This window comes from Bos mutus, chromosome 13 (assembly GCF_027580195.1).
Source record: "Bos mutus isolate GX-2022 chromosome 13, NWIPB_WYAK_1.1, whole genome shotgun sequence".
Taxonomy (NCBI): Eukaryota; Metazoa; Chordata; class Mammalia; order Artiodactyla; family Bovidae; genus Bos; species Bos mutus.
The window spans coordinates 19,465,414-19,483,766 of record NC_091629.1 but is presented as its reverse complement, the minus strand read 5'-3'; the positions used below and the strand labels follow the sequence as shown (position 1 = coordinate 19,483,766).

The window sequence follows — 18,353 nt, the reverse complement described above, 5'->3', positions numbered from 1 at the left end:
GCCACAAGGAGTATAAAGGATTCCCTCCTCAGGCTGAGTTCAGAAATGGTCTCTCCCTCTCACTGGCCCTTCCCTCAGGCTGAGAACCCATGGGGGCCCTGGACTCTTTCTGAGGTTTCCTCCAGCACCTCAGGTCCAGCTGAGACAAGCAAGGTCACTTGCTGTCAATCACTTGAACAGCCGGTGGAATATAGGCGATAAATAATTCAGCTCTGGGTTAACTCAGTGCCAAGGCCCTTTCATCTTGTCCAGATGGTCAGATTGGGGCCACTGCTCATTAATTACAAAGCAGGACTGGGAAAGGAGGCTGCTCAGTCAACTCTGCTTTCAGGAGGAAGCTGTGGAGAGTTAGGGAGGTGATAAAGACTGCCTTCCACCCAGCTGCACAGAGGTGTGAGTGTTCGTGTGTCTGTGTGTCTGATCACACAACCTTGAGATCTTTAGACCACTACACTGGAAGTTGAGTGTTCTCCCCTGGGGCCTTGCCTCAGCTCACCCAGGAGGACACTTCTGGTCTCATCTCATTCCCGCCCACAGCAAAGTCCACCTCCCAGCAGCATCCAGAACAGCATCCGAGCTCTGTTCTACATTTTCTGTGAACGTCACCCGGGAGCTGACCTCCAGGGGGCGCTCCCTGGGGGCCAGACCCAGTGCGCGGTAACTCACAGCGCCACCTTGTGGCCTCCCCACCGCACTGTCCGTCAACAGGAGCGGGGTTGGCCTGCAGCCTTGCCTGCGCGCATCGCTCCTCAGCCCATTTTCCTTCGGAGAACTTCCTCCACTTCACTCGCAGTCTGTGTGGACTGTCTGGGGCTGAACAAACCCCCTCCAGACCTCAGTGTGGTCATAGAAGCCGGCCTGGTCCAGTCAGTCAGTGATGGACTCAGAGGGGACGGGTGACCTGGGCTGGACCAGTGGATACCAGACTTAGGATCTGCGCTAGAATTCAAGAGAGAAGCCCTCCGCCACCGGGAGGAGTGGCTGCCAGGAGCTGCTGGTGGCCTTTCCTGCCGCCCCCGGGGCAAGTCCATCTGAGGCTCAAGAGAGCCCAGAACTGAGGGGTGGGGGAGATCACAGATAACATTTCATTTTCGGGGGGATTAAATTTTTTTTCTAAGGGAATGAAAGAATACGTGCAAAGCTGGTCCTGGACTGGACCCTGGAAGAGAAAAGGGACATGAGTGGAAAAACTGGGGAGATCTGAACGAAGTACGGACTTTCAATGACTAGTCAGCAGTGCTGACGGCTTAGTTTCCCCGCATGCGCTGTGGTTCTGTGAGAGGTTAACACTGGGGGCAGCTGGGTGAAGGGTATTTGGGAACTCTCTGTACTATCTTTGTGACTCTCCTATAACCTAAAATTATCTCAAAATCAAACTACCGAAGGGGGAAAACCCAGTTCTGTGCACAGCTATTATTCTTATTACCCTGACCTCCTCTTTTCAGATGGTGATATTGAAGCGACCTGTTGAAGGTCGCACAGCCAGTCAGTGAGCAGAGCTGGGGTTCCACCCGAGTCTGTCTGACCCGAAACACCGCTTTTGCTTTTCATGCTCACGGTGCAGCACCTCCACGATGGTGATTTCCCGTTGGCTGAGTGTCTGTAGACCTCCTCTCTGGTCTCCCTGCTGCCACTTCCCACCTACTACAGTCTGTTCTCAGCAACGTAGCCAGAATAACCCCCCTAAAGCAGAAGGCAGGCCATGTCCCTCCTCTGCTCAGAGCCTTTAAAGGGTTCCCATTTCAGAGGAAAAGCCGGAAGTCCTCCCCGTGGTCTTCAGGGCCCTCCCTGGTCTGGCATCTGCCACCTCCCTGCCTTGTCACCCTCGTCCCCGCCTCAGGGCCTTTCACTCACTGTCTTCCCTCCCCATCCTACACATCTACATGGCTCATGTCTCCGCTGCCTTTGAGTTTCTGTTCAGATGCCACCTTCCTGGTGAGGCTTTCCTTGAGCACTCAAAAAAGCAGCCCCTCTTCACTCCCTTTCTCTGCCTTATCCATAGAACTCATTATCTGTAATACATCTTACAAGGTTATCAATTGTCTTCTCTCACCAGAATGTCAGCTCCTTAAGGGCAGGGATCTTTGTTCTGCTCACTGCTCTATTCCCACATCTAGAATGGTGTCTGGCACATGGGTGGCACACTAAATACTTCTTGAATTTTTTAAATGACTTTTAAAAAATTGTATTTATCTATCTATCTGTGTATTTATTTGGCTGCACCAGGTATTCACTCCGGCATGCAGGATATTTAGTTCTGGCACGTGGGATCTTTGAGTTGCAGTAAGGAACTCCTAGGTGCAGCACATGGGATCAAGTTTCCTGACCAGGGATTGAACTTGGGCCCCCAGCACTGAGAATGCAGAGTTCTAGCCACTGGACCACCAGGGAAGTCCCTTGAATATGGTTATTAAGCTCCGGTTATCAGCTAAGCACAGTTACAGGACTTTACCTGGATCACTTCCTTTCACCCTCCCCACAACGCCTTAAGGAAGGTCTTGCTGTCTCTGTTTGACAGAGGAGTAAAACGAGCTTCCCTGGTGGCTCAGACAGTAAAGTGTCTGCCTGCAGTGCGGGAGACCTGGGTTCAATCCCTGGGTCAGGAAGATCCCCTGGAGAAGGAAGTGGCAACCTACTCCAGTACTCTTGCCTGGAAAATTCCATGGACGGAGGAGCCTGGTGGGCTACAGTCCACGGGGTCGCAAAGAGTTGGACAAGGCTGAGCGACTTCACTTTCACGCTAAACTGAGGCACCAAGAAGTTAAGGATCTGACTTTCCAGGAAGTGGCAGAGATCCAGGATCCAAGTTCAGGGAGGTTGGTCACAGAGCCTGTGCCCCAAACTGCTGAGCTACTCAACCTCTTGGCCCTGCTCTCAAGACTCAAGATCTCAAAGGGTCTTCTACTGGCAACAACTCAACCTGAGAGGACATCCGGACCCCAGCTCCCTCCCGGTTCTCCTGGCACTGCCAAAGGCTGTTCCCGGACTTGCTGCCACTCAAGCCCCCAGGCCAGCATCCAGTTCTGCTGACAGAGGCCATTTCCATAAGGGATTCTGGGGACAGTTTGGAGCTCCAAGTCACTGCCCATAAATATGTTATTAGACACTGATGGGGCCCCAGATGCTGACTAAACCCACCCCATCCCTTGCCAGCCTCTGCCTGCAAGGACATTTTACCGTTCTGAGAGAAAACTAAAAATAAGTCATAAGTCGATGGGAGAGGAATTACCCAGAAACGTCAGCCTGTGCAACCGCCTGTCACTGCTGAGGTGGGGCCGAGAGAAGGAGGGGCTCTGGGCTGGGGCGAGGGCTGGGGCCAGGCCTGGAGATGCAGTGCCCTCACTCGGCTTGCTCTCGCTGCCTGCAGTGTGCGGGCCGTCACCAGCTCCACTGGCGGGGCCTCCCCTTTGTTCCCAGAGGCTATCTAGTGCCTCCTTGTCTCCACGGCCACCACTGTCTGCTCACCATGTCCCCGCTTCTCAGAGCCTGTCCCTCCTCTGCTCAGAACCCTGCCAGGGCTTCCGTTTCACCCAGAAAAAAGTCTCGAGTCTTTACTGAGTAGGACCCAAGGGCCCTCCATGATCTCTGCCCTCAGTCCCACAGCCCACCCCCCAGCCCCCACTCTGCTTTGGCCGCACTCAACTCCTCATTGCTGCTCAAACACTTGGCATGAGCCAACCCCAGGGCCTTTGCACATGCTGTTCCCCCTTCCTGGAATATTCTATCCCCATACCCTCCCCAAGTCCCCAAATCTAGCTCCTTCTTATCATCCAGGGTTCAGCTCAGTCATCTCTTCCCCAGCGAGGCCATCCTGGCCAGAGTAGAGTAGACCCCCAGGACCTATCTAGTCATGACCTTGTTTTATATCCTTCATGTCAGCACCTAAAATCACCCTGCATGTTTTCTTGATGTCTCCCCACCCCCACTCCTGGCTGAAATATGAGCAGCACAGAGTGGTGTCTTTGAGGTCCATGGTAAGTTCTCAGTGGAACTTTTATTTTTCTTGAGCAAGTAATTTATTTTCAGAATCCCCAATGCAAACATAATATATTGAATAATGAAGCAAAATTATCTAAGGTCATTGTAAATAGGATTCAACCAAGTTTGGCTTCAATCAAAATGGATTTTAGGTCTGTTTTTTTCCATTTTTTTATTAAAAATTTTTATTGAGTATAGTTGCTTTAAAATGTTGTGTTAGTTTCTGGATGATAAGCAAAGTGAATTAGCTATATGTACATACATATATATATATATATATTAGATATCCTTCCCATTTACATCAACTCAGAGCACAGAATAGAGCTCCTGGAACTTCTAGACAAGTCTTCAAGATAACTGGTTTGCACACTTCAGTAATCTCAAGGTCATGAAAAACAATGAAAGGCACCAAAACTGTTCCATACTAAAGAAAACTAAGAAGGCATAATGACTAAATGCAGTCTGTGATCCTGGGTTTGGTGCTGGACCAAGATGAGATTATTAAAACAACTGGCAAAACTGGAATGCAGACTGTATATTAGATAATGGTCCTGTATCTGGGTTAATTGCCCTGAATCTGCTCACTGGGCGGTGGAGATGGAAGAGAATATTCTTGCTCCTAGGAGACGCACAATGAAGAAATTAGGGGCAAAGAATCATGATGCCTGCAACTAATTTGCAAATGATTCAAGAAGACAATCAGAGTAGGAGAGAGAGAAAGCAAATGTGATCAAGTGGGGAATCTAACACTGTGAATCAACTATACTCCAATAAAAATAAATAAAATTGAAGAATTAAGGTGAAGTATATATGAGTTCATGAAACTATTCATACAGCTTCTCTAAGTTTGATATTTTTCCAAATTAAAAATTACATATTGAATGAAAGGTCCTGTTCATGAGACACTTTGACAGTTGAGAGAGTGAGGGAATGGGGGCAGACAGCTGGGTGTGTGTGCACAGACCCACACCCACACTCACAGTGGCCCACACTCACACGTGTACAGGCACACACACAGGCCCACGCCAGCACATGCACACGGACTCACAGGCACGTTGCCTTAGTGTGCCTCAGTACACACGTGTGAGTGCACACACACACACAAGCACTCACATGCACAGCCTCACATCCGCAGCCGCTGGCACCCACCTGTGTGGCCCAGAGCTGCAGCACCAGGGCGCGAGCCTGCATCTCCTCCGACACGCCCATTTCCTCCAGGTGCAGCAGGTAACTCTCCAGCCATCTGCTCCGGTGGGCCCGGCTGGCCAGCCTGGTTGGGGACAACAGCTTCCACAGGCGACCTTTGACCTTGCCCACCCGGTCCTTATCCCCTGCAGAGATGGAGCACAGAGGATGGGGGGGATTACAGCTCCACCTCCAGCCCAGGGCCACCCTGCCCCACCCTCCCCCCTGAGGCCAAGGGTCTTGGGGTGTCACCCCAGGGAGGTGGGTGGGGAGTTCCTGCAGGAGAAAGCTCCAGGGACCCCAGTCCTGAAATGCGGGCCTGGTCGAGAGGAGGTGCTCTGCCAGCATCTGTTAAATGAATGGGTTTCTTCGCAGAGCAGGGGAGGGAACAGGAAACAGGGAGCCGTGTGCTTCCTTCCCGGGGCCTGATCCCAGAGGAAGGCCAGCCCATGTGTGTGTGGAGACCCCGAGGGCACAGCGTCAGCCAGGAGAAATGACCGAGCAGACCATCAAGAGGGGACAGAAGGGTCTGGGCTTCAAACTCAACACCTGCAGGAAAGGGCAGGTGGAGTGCACAAGGGCGGAGGGCCAGACAGGGCCCGATGGGAGGGTCCCAGGGCTGTACTCAGCTCCACCCCCCAGCCCCTTGGGCCTGACAGAGAAGGCACAGCCAGGGAGCCTGTGATTCCAGGAGAAGCTGAAACCCAAATGTTCACGTGGAATCCTCTCATGTTTTAAAGTTAGCATCTCAGTAAGTCATTTTTAATCACCGTGCGGGTCACAAAAACTTCTCTGAGGGTCCGCTTTGGCACCCGGATCACCAATTCACAAACACCATTAAGTAAACAACTGCGTGTTTACATTCCGGAAAACTGTGCGGTGGCCCACACAGGCAGACCGTCGAAGGCATAAAGTCAGTGCTTGCTATTCATATATTTTGCTAATGCTACAAGACGATGCTGCATTGACACATGTGCAAATATGAAATTTGTTCTTTTCTTTCCCCAAAATCACCCTTTGGAAAAGAAGGAGTCACTCGGATTGCTACAAAATTCCAAAGTACTAGCAACTCTCTCACTGACTTTTCTGAGCCATAAAGCAGTGTTTCGGGAAGACCCAGCTACCCAGTGGCTCTAAATCAGGCTTCATGTTACAGAATGTAAAACGGAGGCGAAGCTTACTTAAGCGCATTAATTAGGTTTTCACATAATACGTTCCATATGCTTTTCTTCCACCTCTAGACACTTTTTCAGGTGAAATACTCCTCAATTTAAAGCAATGTGGCCAACTGTTTGTCTGAAATACAATTTGTCTGAAAAACAAATTTTCCTGTTATGTATATTTGCTACGTGTTATGTGTATTTTCGGGGCTTCCCTGGTGGCTTAGTGGTAAAGATGCCAAGGCAGGAGGCACGGGTTTTATCCCGGGTCCAGGAAGATCCCACAGGCCACGGAGCAACTAAGCCCGTGCAAGTTGCAACTACCGAGCCCATGCACCTAGAGCCTGTACTCTGAAGCAGGAAAAGCCGCCACAATGAGAAGCCCTTGTACCACAGCTAGACAGTACCTCCCCTTGCCGCAACTACAGAAAAACCCTGTAGCAACGAAGACCTACAGCAGCTAAAAAAAAAAAAAAAGAATCATAATAAAATAAATAAATAAAACAAAAGATCCAGGAAAAAGTCTTAAAAAAATAAGCAAAAAAAAAAAAAAAAAACCAACAACTATATTGGCAATTTGGTAAAATCAGCTTAACATTTTTAGAGCCCTTAGAATAGTACAGGACACACAAAATCTTACACAAGATTTCATTATAGCTACTCTATTAGGAAAAAGCAGTGTCCACACCAGTGTGTTTACCATGCATTTGTGGGCAAAAGAGAAAAGAAAGAACAACATCATGTCCGCTTGTATTCGCATGAAGGAACTCTGGAAGGATCCAGGAGAAACCAGTAACACCAGCCGACTGTGGGTGGGCGGGGTGGGGGGGACAGGCTGGAAGGACGGACAGGCTGGAAGGACGGACGGGAGACGCCTCACTGTCACCATTCTATATTTTCAACGTTTAGTCACGTGAACCAAAATCTGGCACCAAGCCCAGCCCCGTAAAGAATTTCCAGCGAAAGAGCACAGATTCATGGATGGATAGATTCAAAAAGTTCATTCTATATTTCAATAAGATGATATGGGAGTGAAGAAAGAGGTCCTGGAAAACCGAGTTTGGTGACTCCACCTGCCAGCCTGCTGACGGAGATGACACAGGTACCCGAGATAGAGTCTGAATAAGCCACTTCCTGAAAGGCGAGGTGAGAAGAGAGCGACGTCTCTCCACGGTTAGTTTATACAACGTGTGAGCTTAACCACGGTTGCTCGACAACATCAATAAGGAGATGTTGTTTCATTTCCAGCCCTAATTATTTCCACGTTTAGGTTGACTAAAAAGACAAACCACACCAAACAAAAAACAAAAAGCCCTTCCTGCTGGGAAAACCAGGGCTTGCTGTATTTGGAGCTGAGTATAACTGGGGTGTACTGTATTTCACTCGTGTACTTGGAGAAGGGTCAAGACTAACTCTGTCCAGAAAGAAAGCCGCAAGTCACATATGCTGACTGAACACATAAAATGTGGCCACTCAGAATCGGGATGTCCTGTGAGTCAAAAGTACCTACCAGTTTTCAAGTCTTGGCGACAGACACAAAATGTAAAATATGACAGTAATTTTATATTAATTACATGCTAAAATGCTAATAGTTTAGATATATTGAGATAAAGAAAAATATTATTAAAGTTGATTTTACCTCTTTCTTTTTTAAATTTAATTTTGTGTATTTATTTTATTTTTATGGGATTTTTTCCCCCCGACTGCACCCTGTGGCATGTAGAATCTTGGTTTCCCAACCAGGGATTGAACCCGTGTCCCCTGCAGTGGAAGCTTGGAGTCTTAACCACTGGAATGCTGTGGAATTCCTATTTATCTTTTTTACAGCTTCCCTTGTAGCTCAGTCGATAAAGAATCTGCCTGCAGTGCAGGAGACCCGGGTTTGATCCCAGGTTGGGAAGATCCCCTGGAGAAGGAAATGGCAACCCACTCCAGTATCCTTGCCTGGAAAATCTCATGGACAAAGGAGCCTGGTGGGCTGCAGTCCATGGGGTCGCAAAGAGTTGGGCATGACTGAGCAACTAACACTTACTATTCTTTTTTAAATGTGTCTACTAGAAAATGTAAAGTTACGTATGTGGCCGGCACCCTGTTTCTACAGGATGGCACTGTTTTAGCCATTGTTGTTCAGTCGCTCAGTCCTGTCCAACTGTTCGTGACCCCATGAACTGCAGCAGTACAACACTCAATTGATAACAACGGTTACCTTGGAGACAGATGTAGAGGGAGTGAGGTCAAAACAGTATATGCCTTCTCTGCAATATTTTATTTTTTCACAAGAGGCAGGGGAGCCCACTTAAGAGCCCAAGCTCTGGAGCAGAGTGCCTGACCTTGAATAAGGCACCTCACCTCTGAACATCTCGGTCTCCTCACCTATAAATTAGGGTAAGAGTACTCACCACATAGGGTTGTACAGGGATTGAATGCATTCACATATAAAGCCTGAAGAGTGATGCCTGTCCCAGGCATAATAAAAATTAGCTATATTGTTAAACAAAGCTGAATGAATGTTAGTAAATTATTAGTCCAAGAGGAATGTATTCATGTATTATTTCCATAATTAAGAAATAATAAATGGTGAAATAAAGATCACCTAGCTTGCAGCCATACGACCCAGGTTGAGATCCCAGCTCTGCCCCTTCCTAGGAGGATAATCTTGGGTAAATCATTCTCTATTTCTGAGACTCAGTTCCCCATCTGAAAAACAGGGGCAATCTGGCTCAGAGGACTGAAAAAGATCACACATGGAACATACTCCATACTGGAAGGGGTTTGGCAAATTGCACTGGCTATATCCCGCCATTCTTATAAGGTATTATTTATCAGCCCCCATGTAATGACTCGAGGCTGTGAATCAGAACCGCCAGGCTCATATGATCGGTAACTTGGTCGGAAGCAGGAGAAACAGGTTCAATCCCAGACTTCCCATGCTGTGTGGGCTTGGCTTGAGGCCCTGTCCACCTCTGAGCCTCAGTCGCATTTTTTTTTCTCAAACATTTCTTTTTTTATTTGGCTGCACCAGGTCAGCTGCAGCACTCGGGATCTTCACTCTTCACTGAGGCACGCCAGATCCTTAGTTGAGGCATGTGAGCTCCTAGCTGTGTCCTGTGGGATCTACTTCCCCGACCAGGGCCCCCTGATTGGGAGTTCAGAGTAGCCACCGGACCACCAGGGAAGTCCCTCAGTCTCCGCATGTAAAGCAAGAAGTCTAGGCTTGGAAACACCTCTGTCCCCTGGAGACCCAAGAGTACAGTTCAGCAAGGCCCCCAGTGGAGACATATTTTTAAAGTCTTATGTTTCACCTTTAAAATGCATTTGATTTTTGCATTAGACCCTGTGATTCTTTAATATAAGAATGCTTTCCCCTCCCCAAACAATATTCAAATAAAACAGCCAATAATCCAGTGAAATGATTATTCCAAAAAGAAGCAGTTTGCTTAGCTCAGGGCTCCATTTAACTCCCTACTGCCCCCCAACTCTCTCCTGTATGAGAAGCACCAAATTCAATTGTCTAAGGGTCCCCAAAAGCTCAATCTTCTTTTAAAATGTTTATATTTCTAAAACCAGAGGAATAATGCATGAGAATAGTAAACAACAACAACAATAATAATAATAAAAGAAAAACAAAGAAACTCTAAGACAGTGGTCCCCAGACTTTTTGGCACCAGGGATCAGTTCAATTTTCCAGGGAAAACAGTTTTCCACAGATAACATGGCAATGAATATCTGTGGATCTGTAGACACATGGGAGCATCTCTGTGGGGTAACTCCAAGAAGCGGAAGTACAGGATCAAAGGTGTGTGTATTTTATGCTGATAGGTTCTACCAAACTGCTTTTCCAAAGTAGCTGCAGAGCTTCACATGCCCCATAGCAAGCTCTGGGGGCCCTTCTGCACCCCAGCCTCCAGGCTTAAGTTGAGAAACCGTCTCCCACATTGCCACCTGCTGCCCATACTGAGAAATGCAGCCTTCCCATACCCAGCCCAGAGCTGCTCCAGGGGTAAAAGGGAGGGTCCCTCTCTGCATCTACCCAGACTCCTCCCGGGCATCTGTACAGAAGAAACAGCAACAGAGAAACCACTCTTCCCCCGAGAAGCAATCAGTGCGGGCCGTGCTCCGTGCACTAGGTTTTGCAGTCAAACAGATCAAGCTTCTACCTTGCTGCTCTGCCACCTACCAGCCATGTGTCTATGAAAAAGACTTCACTTCTCTGAGCCTCAGTTTCTTTACCTGAAAAAAGAGTTTAATAACACCAACTTTCATCGGAAGGACTGATGCTGAAGCGCCAATACTTGGCCACCTGATGCAAAGAGCCCACTCATTGGAAAAGACCCTGATGCTGGGAAAGATTGAGGGCGGGAGGAGAAGGGGACGACAGAGGGTGAGATGGTTGGATGGCATCACCGACTCAATGGACGTGAGTTTGAGTAAACTCCAGGAGATGGTGAAGGACAGGGAAGCTTGGCATTCTACAGTCTGTGGGGTCACAAAGAATTGGACACAACTTAGCGACTGCACAACAATACCAACTTCTCAGCACTGATGTCAGGATTCGATAAGATAAAGAGCTGTCTCAAAAAAGACATTAAGAATCATGAACAAGCAACTCACAAAGAGGAAAAGCAAATGGCTGGTAACACTAAAAGATGTTTTTTCATCACAGGATGAAATGCCCATAAAGCCAGATGCTCTTTTTTGCCCATCAGATTAATAAGGATTTAAAGATGCAATGGCACCCCACTCCAGTACTCTTGCCTGGAAAATCCCATGGATGGAGGAGCCTGGTAGGCTGCAGTCCATGGGGTCGCTAAGAGTCGGACACGACTGGGAGACTTCACTTTCACTTTTCACTTTCGTGCATTGGAGGAGGAAATGGCAACCCACTCCAGTGTTCTTGCCTGGAGAATCCCAGGGACGGTGGGGCCTGGTGGGCTGCCGTCTATGGGGTCGCACAGAGTCGGGCACGACTGAAGCAACTTAGCAGCATCATAACTGCACGCTCACAAGGTTGTGGGAAAATGCAAATTAAAATGACCAATTACTTACTTCTGCCCATTAGACTGGCAAACCACTGGAAAGACTGAAAAATCTGGTGAGGAATGAGCAGACGCCTTCCCTTTGGGTAGGCGTATGAATTGCTCCATGGCTTTGTAAAAGATACAGTAACAGCTAATAAAAATTTTAATGTGTATGCCCTTTAACCTGGCAAATCCACTTGCAGGAAACTGTTAGAGAAAAATAAAATCACCAGATTGTAGAAGAGATAACAAGTACAATGAAGTGCTATGACAGTCACACACACACAAAGGAAACAATTATTAATATCCACTGGAGTGGGGTGGCCTCTACATAGTGACCTGAAAGAGCCAGAAGGATGTCTGGATTTTTTATGCTGATTTTCACATCCTTCTGCTTTGCTATGCACTGTGTGTATATATATATAGTATGCTTGAGTTAGTTTTGTAGATTTTCTGGGCTTTTCAGGGTATAGTATCAGATCACTTGCAAATAGGGATAGTTTTATTTCTTCTTTACTCATTATTATATCGGTAATTGATTTCCCTTATCTAATTGCATTGGCTAATGCCTCTAGAAGATGTTTGAATTAACAAGGGAGATTGTGCAGCTATATTGTTAGGTTAGAAAATTAAGTTGTAGATAATACATATAATCCATTTTTGTAAATACACACAGTGACACTTTAGATATATATATTTGTCTCCATTTTTAAAATAGAGTATCCCTACAAAACACTGTAGGGATATATCAGCATGTTAACACTGGTTTCCATAGGAAGATGGGTTTGGAAGAGTATTATTACTTTTTCCTGTCTACCTCTATCATAAGAATGTGTTTCTTTTTAAAAACATATTTATTATGTGGCCGTGTCAGGTCTTCACTGCGGCATACGGGATGTTCGATTTTTGTTGTGGCAGGAGGGCCATTTACTTGCAGCACGTGAACTCTTAGCTGAGGCACGTGGGACCTAGTTCCCTGACCAGGGATCAAACCCGGTCCCCTTGCATTGGGAGCACAGAGTCTCAGCCACTAGACCCACCAGGGAAGTTCCTATGTTTCTTTCTTTTTTATATACATATAATTGAAAATTTTTACTGATTTTATTTTTGTTATATTGTTATTTTTGCCTTCACTGAGGCTTCGTTGCTTCGCACGGGCGCTCTCTAGCTGCGACGAGTGCTGTTTTGTTGTGGTGCTCGGGCTTCTCACTGCGGGGGCTTCTCTTGCTGCGGAGCACAGGCTGTAGTGAGCGGGCTTCAGCAGCTGCAGCTCAGGGGCTCAGCGGGTCATGTGCTGTTGTAAGCACTGAATGGCACGATATTTAAGCTGGTATCTGGCGCAAAGAAACTGCTCAACAAAGAATGTTTTTTTCTTATTACCTCAGCCAATCCTAACAGCCACCTTCTAGGAAGATCCTACTGTTCTCTCCATTTTACAGATGGGATCACTGAGGCACGGAGAAAAGACGTAAGAGCCAGTAAACACCTCAAGCCACCTGAGCCCAGAGTCTGTCTTACAACTGCCCTCAACTGCCCCTCCAGAGAGAAGACTCAGCAAAAAGAAGTTAAGTAACTTGCCCTAAATCACCAGCAAGGAAGAAGCAAAGTATTGATTCAAATCCAGGTCTTGCTGCAAGTTTCTGAGACCAGGACACAGTGTTTCTCCACCTTCCCATGGCTGAGTTGTCAGAAACTTGTCAAAAATGCATGTCCCAGTCTTCCTGAAGAAAGTGAACGTGTTAGTTGTCCAGTCCTGTCTGACTCTTTGCGGCCCCATGGACTGTAGCCCATCAGGCTCCTCTGCCCATGGAATTCTCCAGGCAAGAATATTGGAGTGGGTTGCCATGCCCTTCTCCAAGGGATCTTCCCGACCCAGGGATTGAACCTGGGTCTCCTGCATTGCTTTGCCTACAAAGGTCCATCTAGTCAAAGCTACGGTTTTTCCAGTGGTCCTGTATGGATGTGAGAGCTGGACCATAAGGAAGGCTGAGCACTGAAGAACTGATGCTTTTGAACTGTGGTGTTGGAGAAGACTCTTGAGAGTCCCTTGAACTGCAAGGAGATCCAACCAGCCAATCCTACAGGAAATCAGTCCTGAATATTCACTGGAAGGACTGATGCTGAAACTGAAGCTCCAATACTTTGGCCACCTGATGCTGACATATTAGAAAAGATCCTGATGCTGGGCAAGATTGAAGGCAGGAGGAGAAGGGGATGACAGAGGATGAGATGGTTGGGTGGCATCACCAACTTGATAGACATGAGTTTGAGCAAGTTCCGGGAGATGGTGAAGCAAAGGGAAGCCTGGCACGCTGCAGTCCATGGGATTACAAAGAGTCAGACACGACTGAGTGACTAAACAACTCCTACATTGCTGGCAAATTCTTTACCCTCTGAGCCACCAGGGAAGCTCATTCAAATCAAAAGGACTGGGATGGTACTTGGAGACTTATTAACAAGGGCCCGAGAGGACTCTTCTCCCTGGGGAAGCCTGAGACACAGTGGCTGGGGGAGACTGAACCCCAGGGGTTCCTATGGGCCTGGTGCCCTGAATCCACCAGGAAGCTTTCTACCAATATTGATCCCCCTCTGTAGCCATGAAAACGAAGGCGGTGGGTTTTTGTAAACCCATGTGGGAAGTTCTAGATGTGGAGCTCAGTGAAAACTCTGTAGCAGAACAATTGTTCCAGAGCGCTACAATGATGTTACAAAAGCACAGGGCTAAACATGAAGGCATCTATGCTCAGGAAGGCACGCACAAGAGCGTGCACAGCCGCCTGAGTCATAGCCACACCTGGAAGCCACCCAGGCGCCCTGCAACCGGGAACGTTCAACAAAGTGTGATTATCACTCCAATGAAATACTGCAGAGCAACGAACAAGAAACCCCATACAACAATCTCCATGAATCTTACAGATGTGAAGTTGAGTGAAAAAAGTCAGACATCCAAGTGCACATATTCTATGATTCTTTTTATAGGAAGTTCAAGAACAGGTAAAACTAGCCGAGGTGGAAGAAATCCATAGAGTGGCTAACTCTAGGGGGTGGATATTGACCGGGAAAGGGCATGGAAAGTTCAGATTTATCTCTCAGCTGTGCATTTAGGACTGTGTGCTTTCTTGTATATACAATATACCTCAATAAAAGAAAAAAAAAAGAATTCTGTGTGTGTGTTTAGAGAAAACTCTCCACGCTCGTAATAAAGGTCCTCTCTGCGGAGGGGAAGGCAAGTGGCGGACCTGGATGAGGAGAAGGTGGAGAACTCTCATTAGTCCCTCTAAGTTATTCTGTTGGGCTTGAGTTTCTTATAACCAGCATAAAGGACTTGTAAGAATTTCTAAAAAAAAAAGAAAAAATTTTTAAAGCAAATTAAATCTTAAACCTGGAAAGGAAGGACACAGACACAAAAGGTCCCCAAGCCCCACTCCAGATGTGCTGCATCAGAATTTCCAACAGGAGCCCCAGCTCTGGTCCAGGCCCTGCCTCCCCACCAGCGTGCTCTTACACCCCCCCCCAGGACAGGGACCTCACTACCTCAAAGGCATTAGAATGTTTTCCTTCTCGTGTCATCTATGATCCTTCGGCTTGAGGGTGGACCTCCTCTCTGGGCCCCTCTGCCAGCCCCACAGCTCACCGAAGACCCCACGGTGCTTACCCGCTGACAGGGAGCCACGTGCCAGCTTGGGGAGCAGCAGGTCAAGCTGGCGGAAGGTGTGGAAGACGTCGGCTGAGTGGACACGGTCCTGGGCCTGGCTCTCCTGGGTGTGTGGCGGTGCCTCAACGCCGTACTGGGTCAGGTAGCCGGCTCTGGGGGTGGCAAGCAGAGGGTCAGCAGGCCGTCTCTGAATGGTCCCAGCTGAGCTCTCAGGGCGGCCTACGAGCTCTTCTTCATTTGTACCCCTGGGGAGCACCAGATTTTCCTACCCTGTGTCAGGGACGGTTCTGGGCCAGAGAGTCAGCAGAGAAGCAAACACACAAAACACTCAAGACAGACAGAGGAGGGGAGGTGTCGTGGGCCAGCTGGGGCTCAGAGGGAAGGGCAAGTGGGAGAGGCAGGGAGGAGCGCTCCTTCGGTCAAGCTGCAGGATGGGCAGAGGGAGGGGTCCAGGGCACAGGGAAGAGCCAACCTCTGCCGCAGGAAGGAGCGCAGATGTGCTGTTGGAAGCGGGTAAGCAGAGCAGGTGGAAGGGCGAGATGGGGTCCTGGGTCAGGAAAAGAGGTTCCTGACCCTGGAGAGGAAGTCAGGGCAGGCTCCTTGGAGGAGGCAGGATCTGAGCTGGAACCTGCAGCGTAAGCAGGGGACAGGGGCTCTGGCAGAGGGCACAGCCCGGGCAGAGGGGCTCTGGCAGAGGGCACAGCCCGGGCAGAGGCCTGGCAGAGGGCACAGCCCGGGCAGAGGGGGCTGGCTGGCACAGCCCGGCAGAGGGGCTCTGCCAGGGGCTGGGCTGCCTGGGGCCTGGGAGTCGCCAGGGCTGGATCCGAGGACTGCCAGGTGCTGGGCTGGAGTGGCCTGGGAGTCGCCAGGGCCCGTCACACAGGGAAGGCTGGCCCTGACCTCAAGGGCAACCGAGGGGCGTCTGAGCAGGAGAGGGCCAGGGCCTGGTGGGGGAGTAGGGAGAGAGGATGAGACACAAGAGCAAGTGTAAGCCCTCGTGTGTGTGGTGTGTGCACACACACACACCATACACACAACACACACACATTCATACTGCCCGCAGGAATGCTCCCAGAGAAAATGTCTCCACCACCTAGGTTTTCCCTTTCAAAGCTCCAGGAGCCCAGCCCCACCGGCCTCAGTCCTGGGAGGGAAACCACAGGTTTTCACCTTTTCCACGTGGTGAGAGGGAACAGGACTTCTGAGAGAGACACCGAGAGGCCCTGACCAGCCTCCCGAAGCTCCTCCTAAGTCTCTGGATCGCCCAGGACAGGGATTCTCCCAAGGAGAGAATGGAAGCAGGGATGGGGCGGAGGGCTGAGAGACGCCTGTCTAGTCCCCACTTAACCCCTCATTTACACAGTGCAAATGTGCAATAAGTCTTCAATGAACGTTCTATCAATGGATGGGTGGATGGATGGGACGAAGTGGGGGAGGACGGGTGGATGGGTGGGTAGGTGGGTGGATGGATGGGTGGATGGGTGGATGGATGGATGGGTGGGTAGATGGATGGGAAGGAGGGAGGGAGAGTGGGTGGAGGATGGATGGAAGGGTGGGTGGATGGATGGGAAAGAGGGAGGGGAGTGGGTGGAGGATGGATGGAAGGGTGGGTGGATGGGATGGGAGGATGGGTGGATGGGTGGATGGGAGGGAGGATGGAAGGGTGGGGGATGGATGGATGGGTGGATGGGAGGATGGGTAGATGGATGGATAGCTAGAACACAATCCCAAAAACACTAATCTTAGAAGACAATACAGGGCCACCATGATTCTGAGCTCAGTTATCCAAGCTGTTCTCCTACCTTTTCCCTGCATCCCACTCCCCTCCCCTCCTCCCGTCTTGGCCTCCACGCCCCCTAGAGATGGCAAGTTCAAGACCCACCCATCCCACTGGACTGGGAGGAAGCAACCCTTCCTTCAGAACGGCTGGAACGAGCTCCCTCCAGAGCCTAACCTCTGGCCCCCACTGATGCTGCTGCATCAGCCCGGAAGGAATTCCCTCCTCCTCCTCCAAACGTGTAAGCCCTGGGTCCTCATCTCCAGACAAACGCCCTCAGTACCCCCTTACGGCAGAAGCTGTAAAGGTGCAGCCCACAGCCTGGATTCAGTCCAGAAACGTGTTTGGTTTGGTTAATCGTGTTTTCCTAAAAACAAACTGAATGCATGTTTAAACATTTGGGGAAATTCACACAAAATCTTGGATGGCATCACCGATTCAATGGACATGAGTTTGAGTCAACCCCGGGAGTCGGTGATGGACAGGGAGGCCTGGCGTGCTGCAGTCCATGGGGTCACAAAGAGTCGGACACGACTGAGCGACTGAACTGAACTGAACACAAACCCGGATTTGCCCCTCTGTCTCGTCTTGAGAGAGGGGAGAGTCCGGCTACTGGCAGCCTGCAGTCCTGCCTGGCAGCCCCAGGCAGGAGGGGAGTCACTGCCACCCCTCTCAGACGGGAACGAGCGGGCAGAGTCACACGGCCCTCCCCCGGCCCTGAGGGCCTCCGTGACACCCAGTTAAACACCTGTCACCATTTGTCACCCTACTTGTACTGGTGTTTTTTTTCCTTAAAGCAGAAAACTAGTTCCTTAGATAAAATTTCTACCAAAACTAGGCAATGAAAAAAAAAACCCAGAAAAAAAAGAAAACCAGGAAGAACCACGAGATTTCACACTGTGCACGTGACACCCTTTCTAAGGCTCCTTCACTTTGAAATAAAACCTAACAGCTGAAGACAGGCAGGAAGTGATTACATGACCTGTAAATGCATGTTTGACCCATAGGTGGCGCTAGGGGCAAGGCAGAAAAAGCTGGAATAAGGCTGGGAATAAGAGGTCTGTGTGCTCACTCCCTCGCTCATGTCCGACTATTTGCCACCCCCTGGACTGTAGCCCCCCAGGCTCCTCAGGCCATGGGATTTTTCAGGCAGGAATTCTGGAGAGGGTTACCAATTCCTCCTCCAGGGAATCTTCCCGACCCAGGGATCAAATCCACGTCTCCTGCATTGGCAGGTGGACTCTTTATCACTGAGCCACCTGGGAAACCCCAGGGACATCACAGTAAATGAGGGGTCGGGAAAGGCCTCCCTGAGGAGGTGACCCTTGAGACAAGACTTGAATGAAGGGAGGTGGGAGCCGTGCAGACATGTAGAGAACAGCATTCTTGGGCAAGGGAACGGAAACTGCAAAGGCCTTGAGGCGGGAGCGTGCCTGGCCTGTTCAGCAAGGAGGGTGGTGAGGTGACCCCAGAGGAATCAAAGTCAGAACTCTGGATGGGACTGAGGGGGGCTGGGGCACACACAGGACGGGCGGGATCCCAAGAGCTGGGCTCCGTGAAGACGCGCCTCCCCATCAGCA

General features: G+C 49.4%; 1 protein-coding gene across 1 annotated transcript in view; it reads right to left on the bottom strand.

Annotated features, from left to right (window-relative positions):
* PTGIS (prostaglandin I2 synthase) overlaps positions 1-18,353 on the bottom strand; it is a 49,770-nt gene that overhangs the window by 9,022 nt on the left and 22,395 nt on the right. The window contains 2 exon segments of the mRNA XM_070381059.1: positions 5,128-5,309; positions 14,997-15,148. Of these exon segments, the coding sequence (XP_070237160.1) occupies positions 5,128-5,309; positions 14,997-15,148 (334 nt within the window).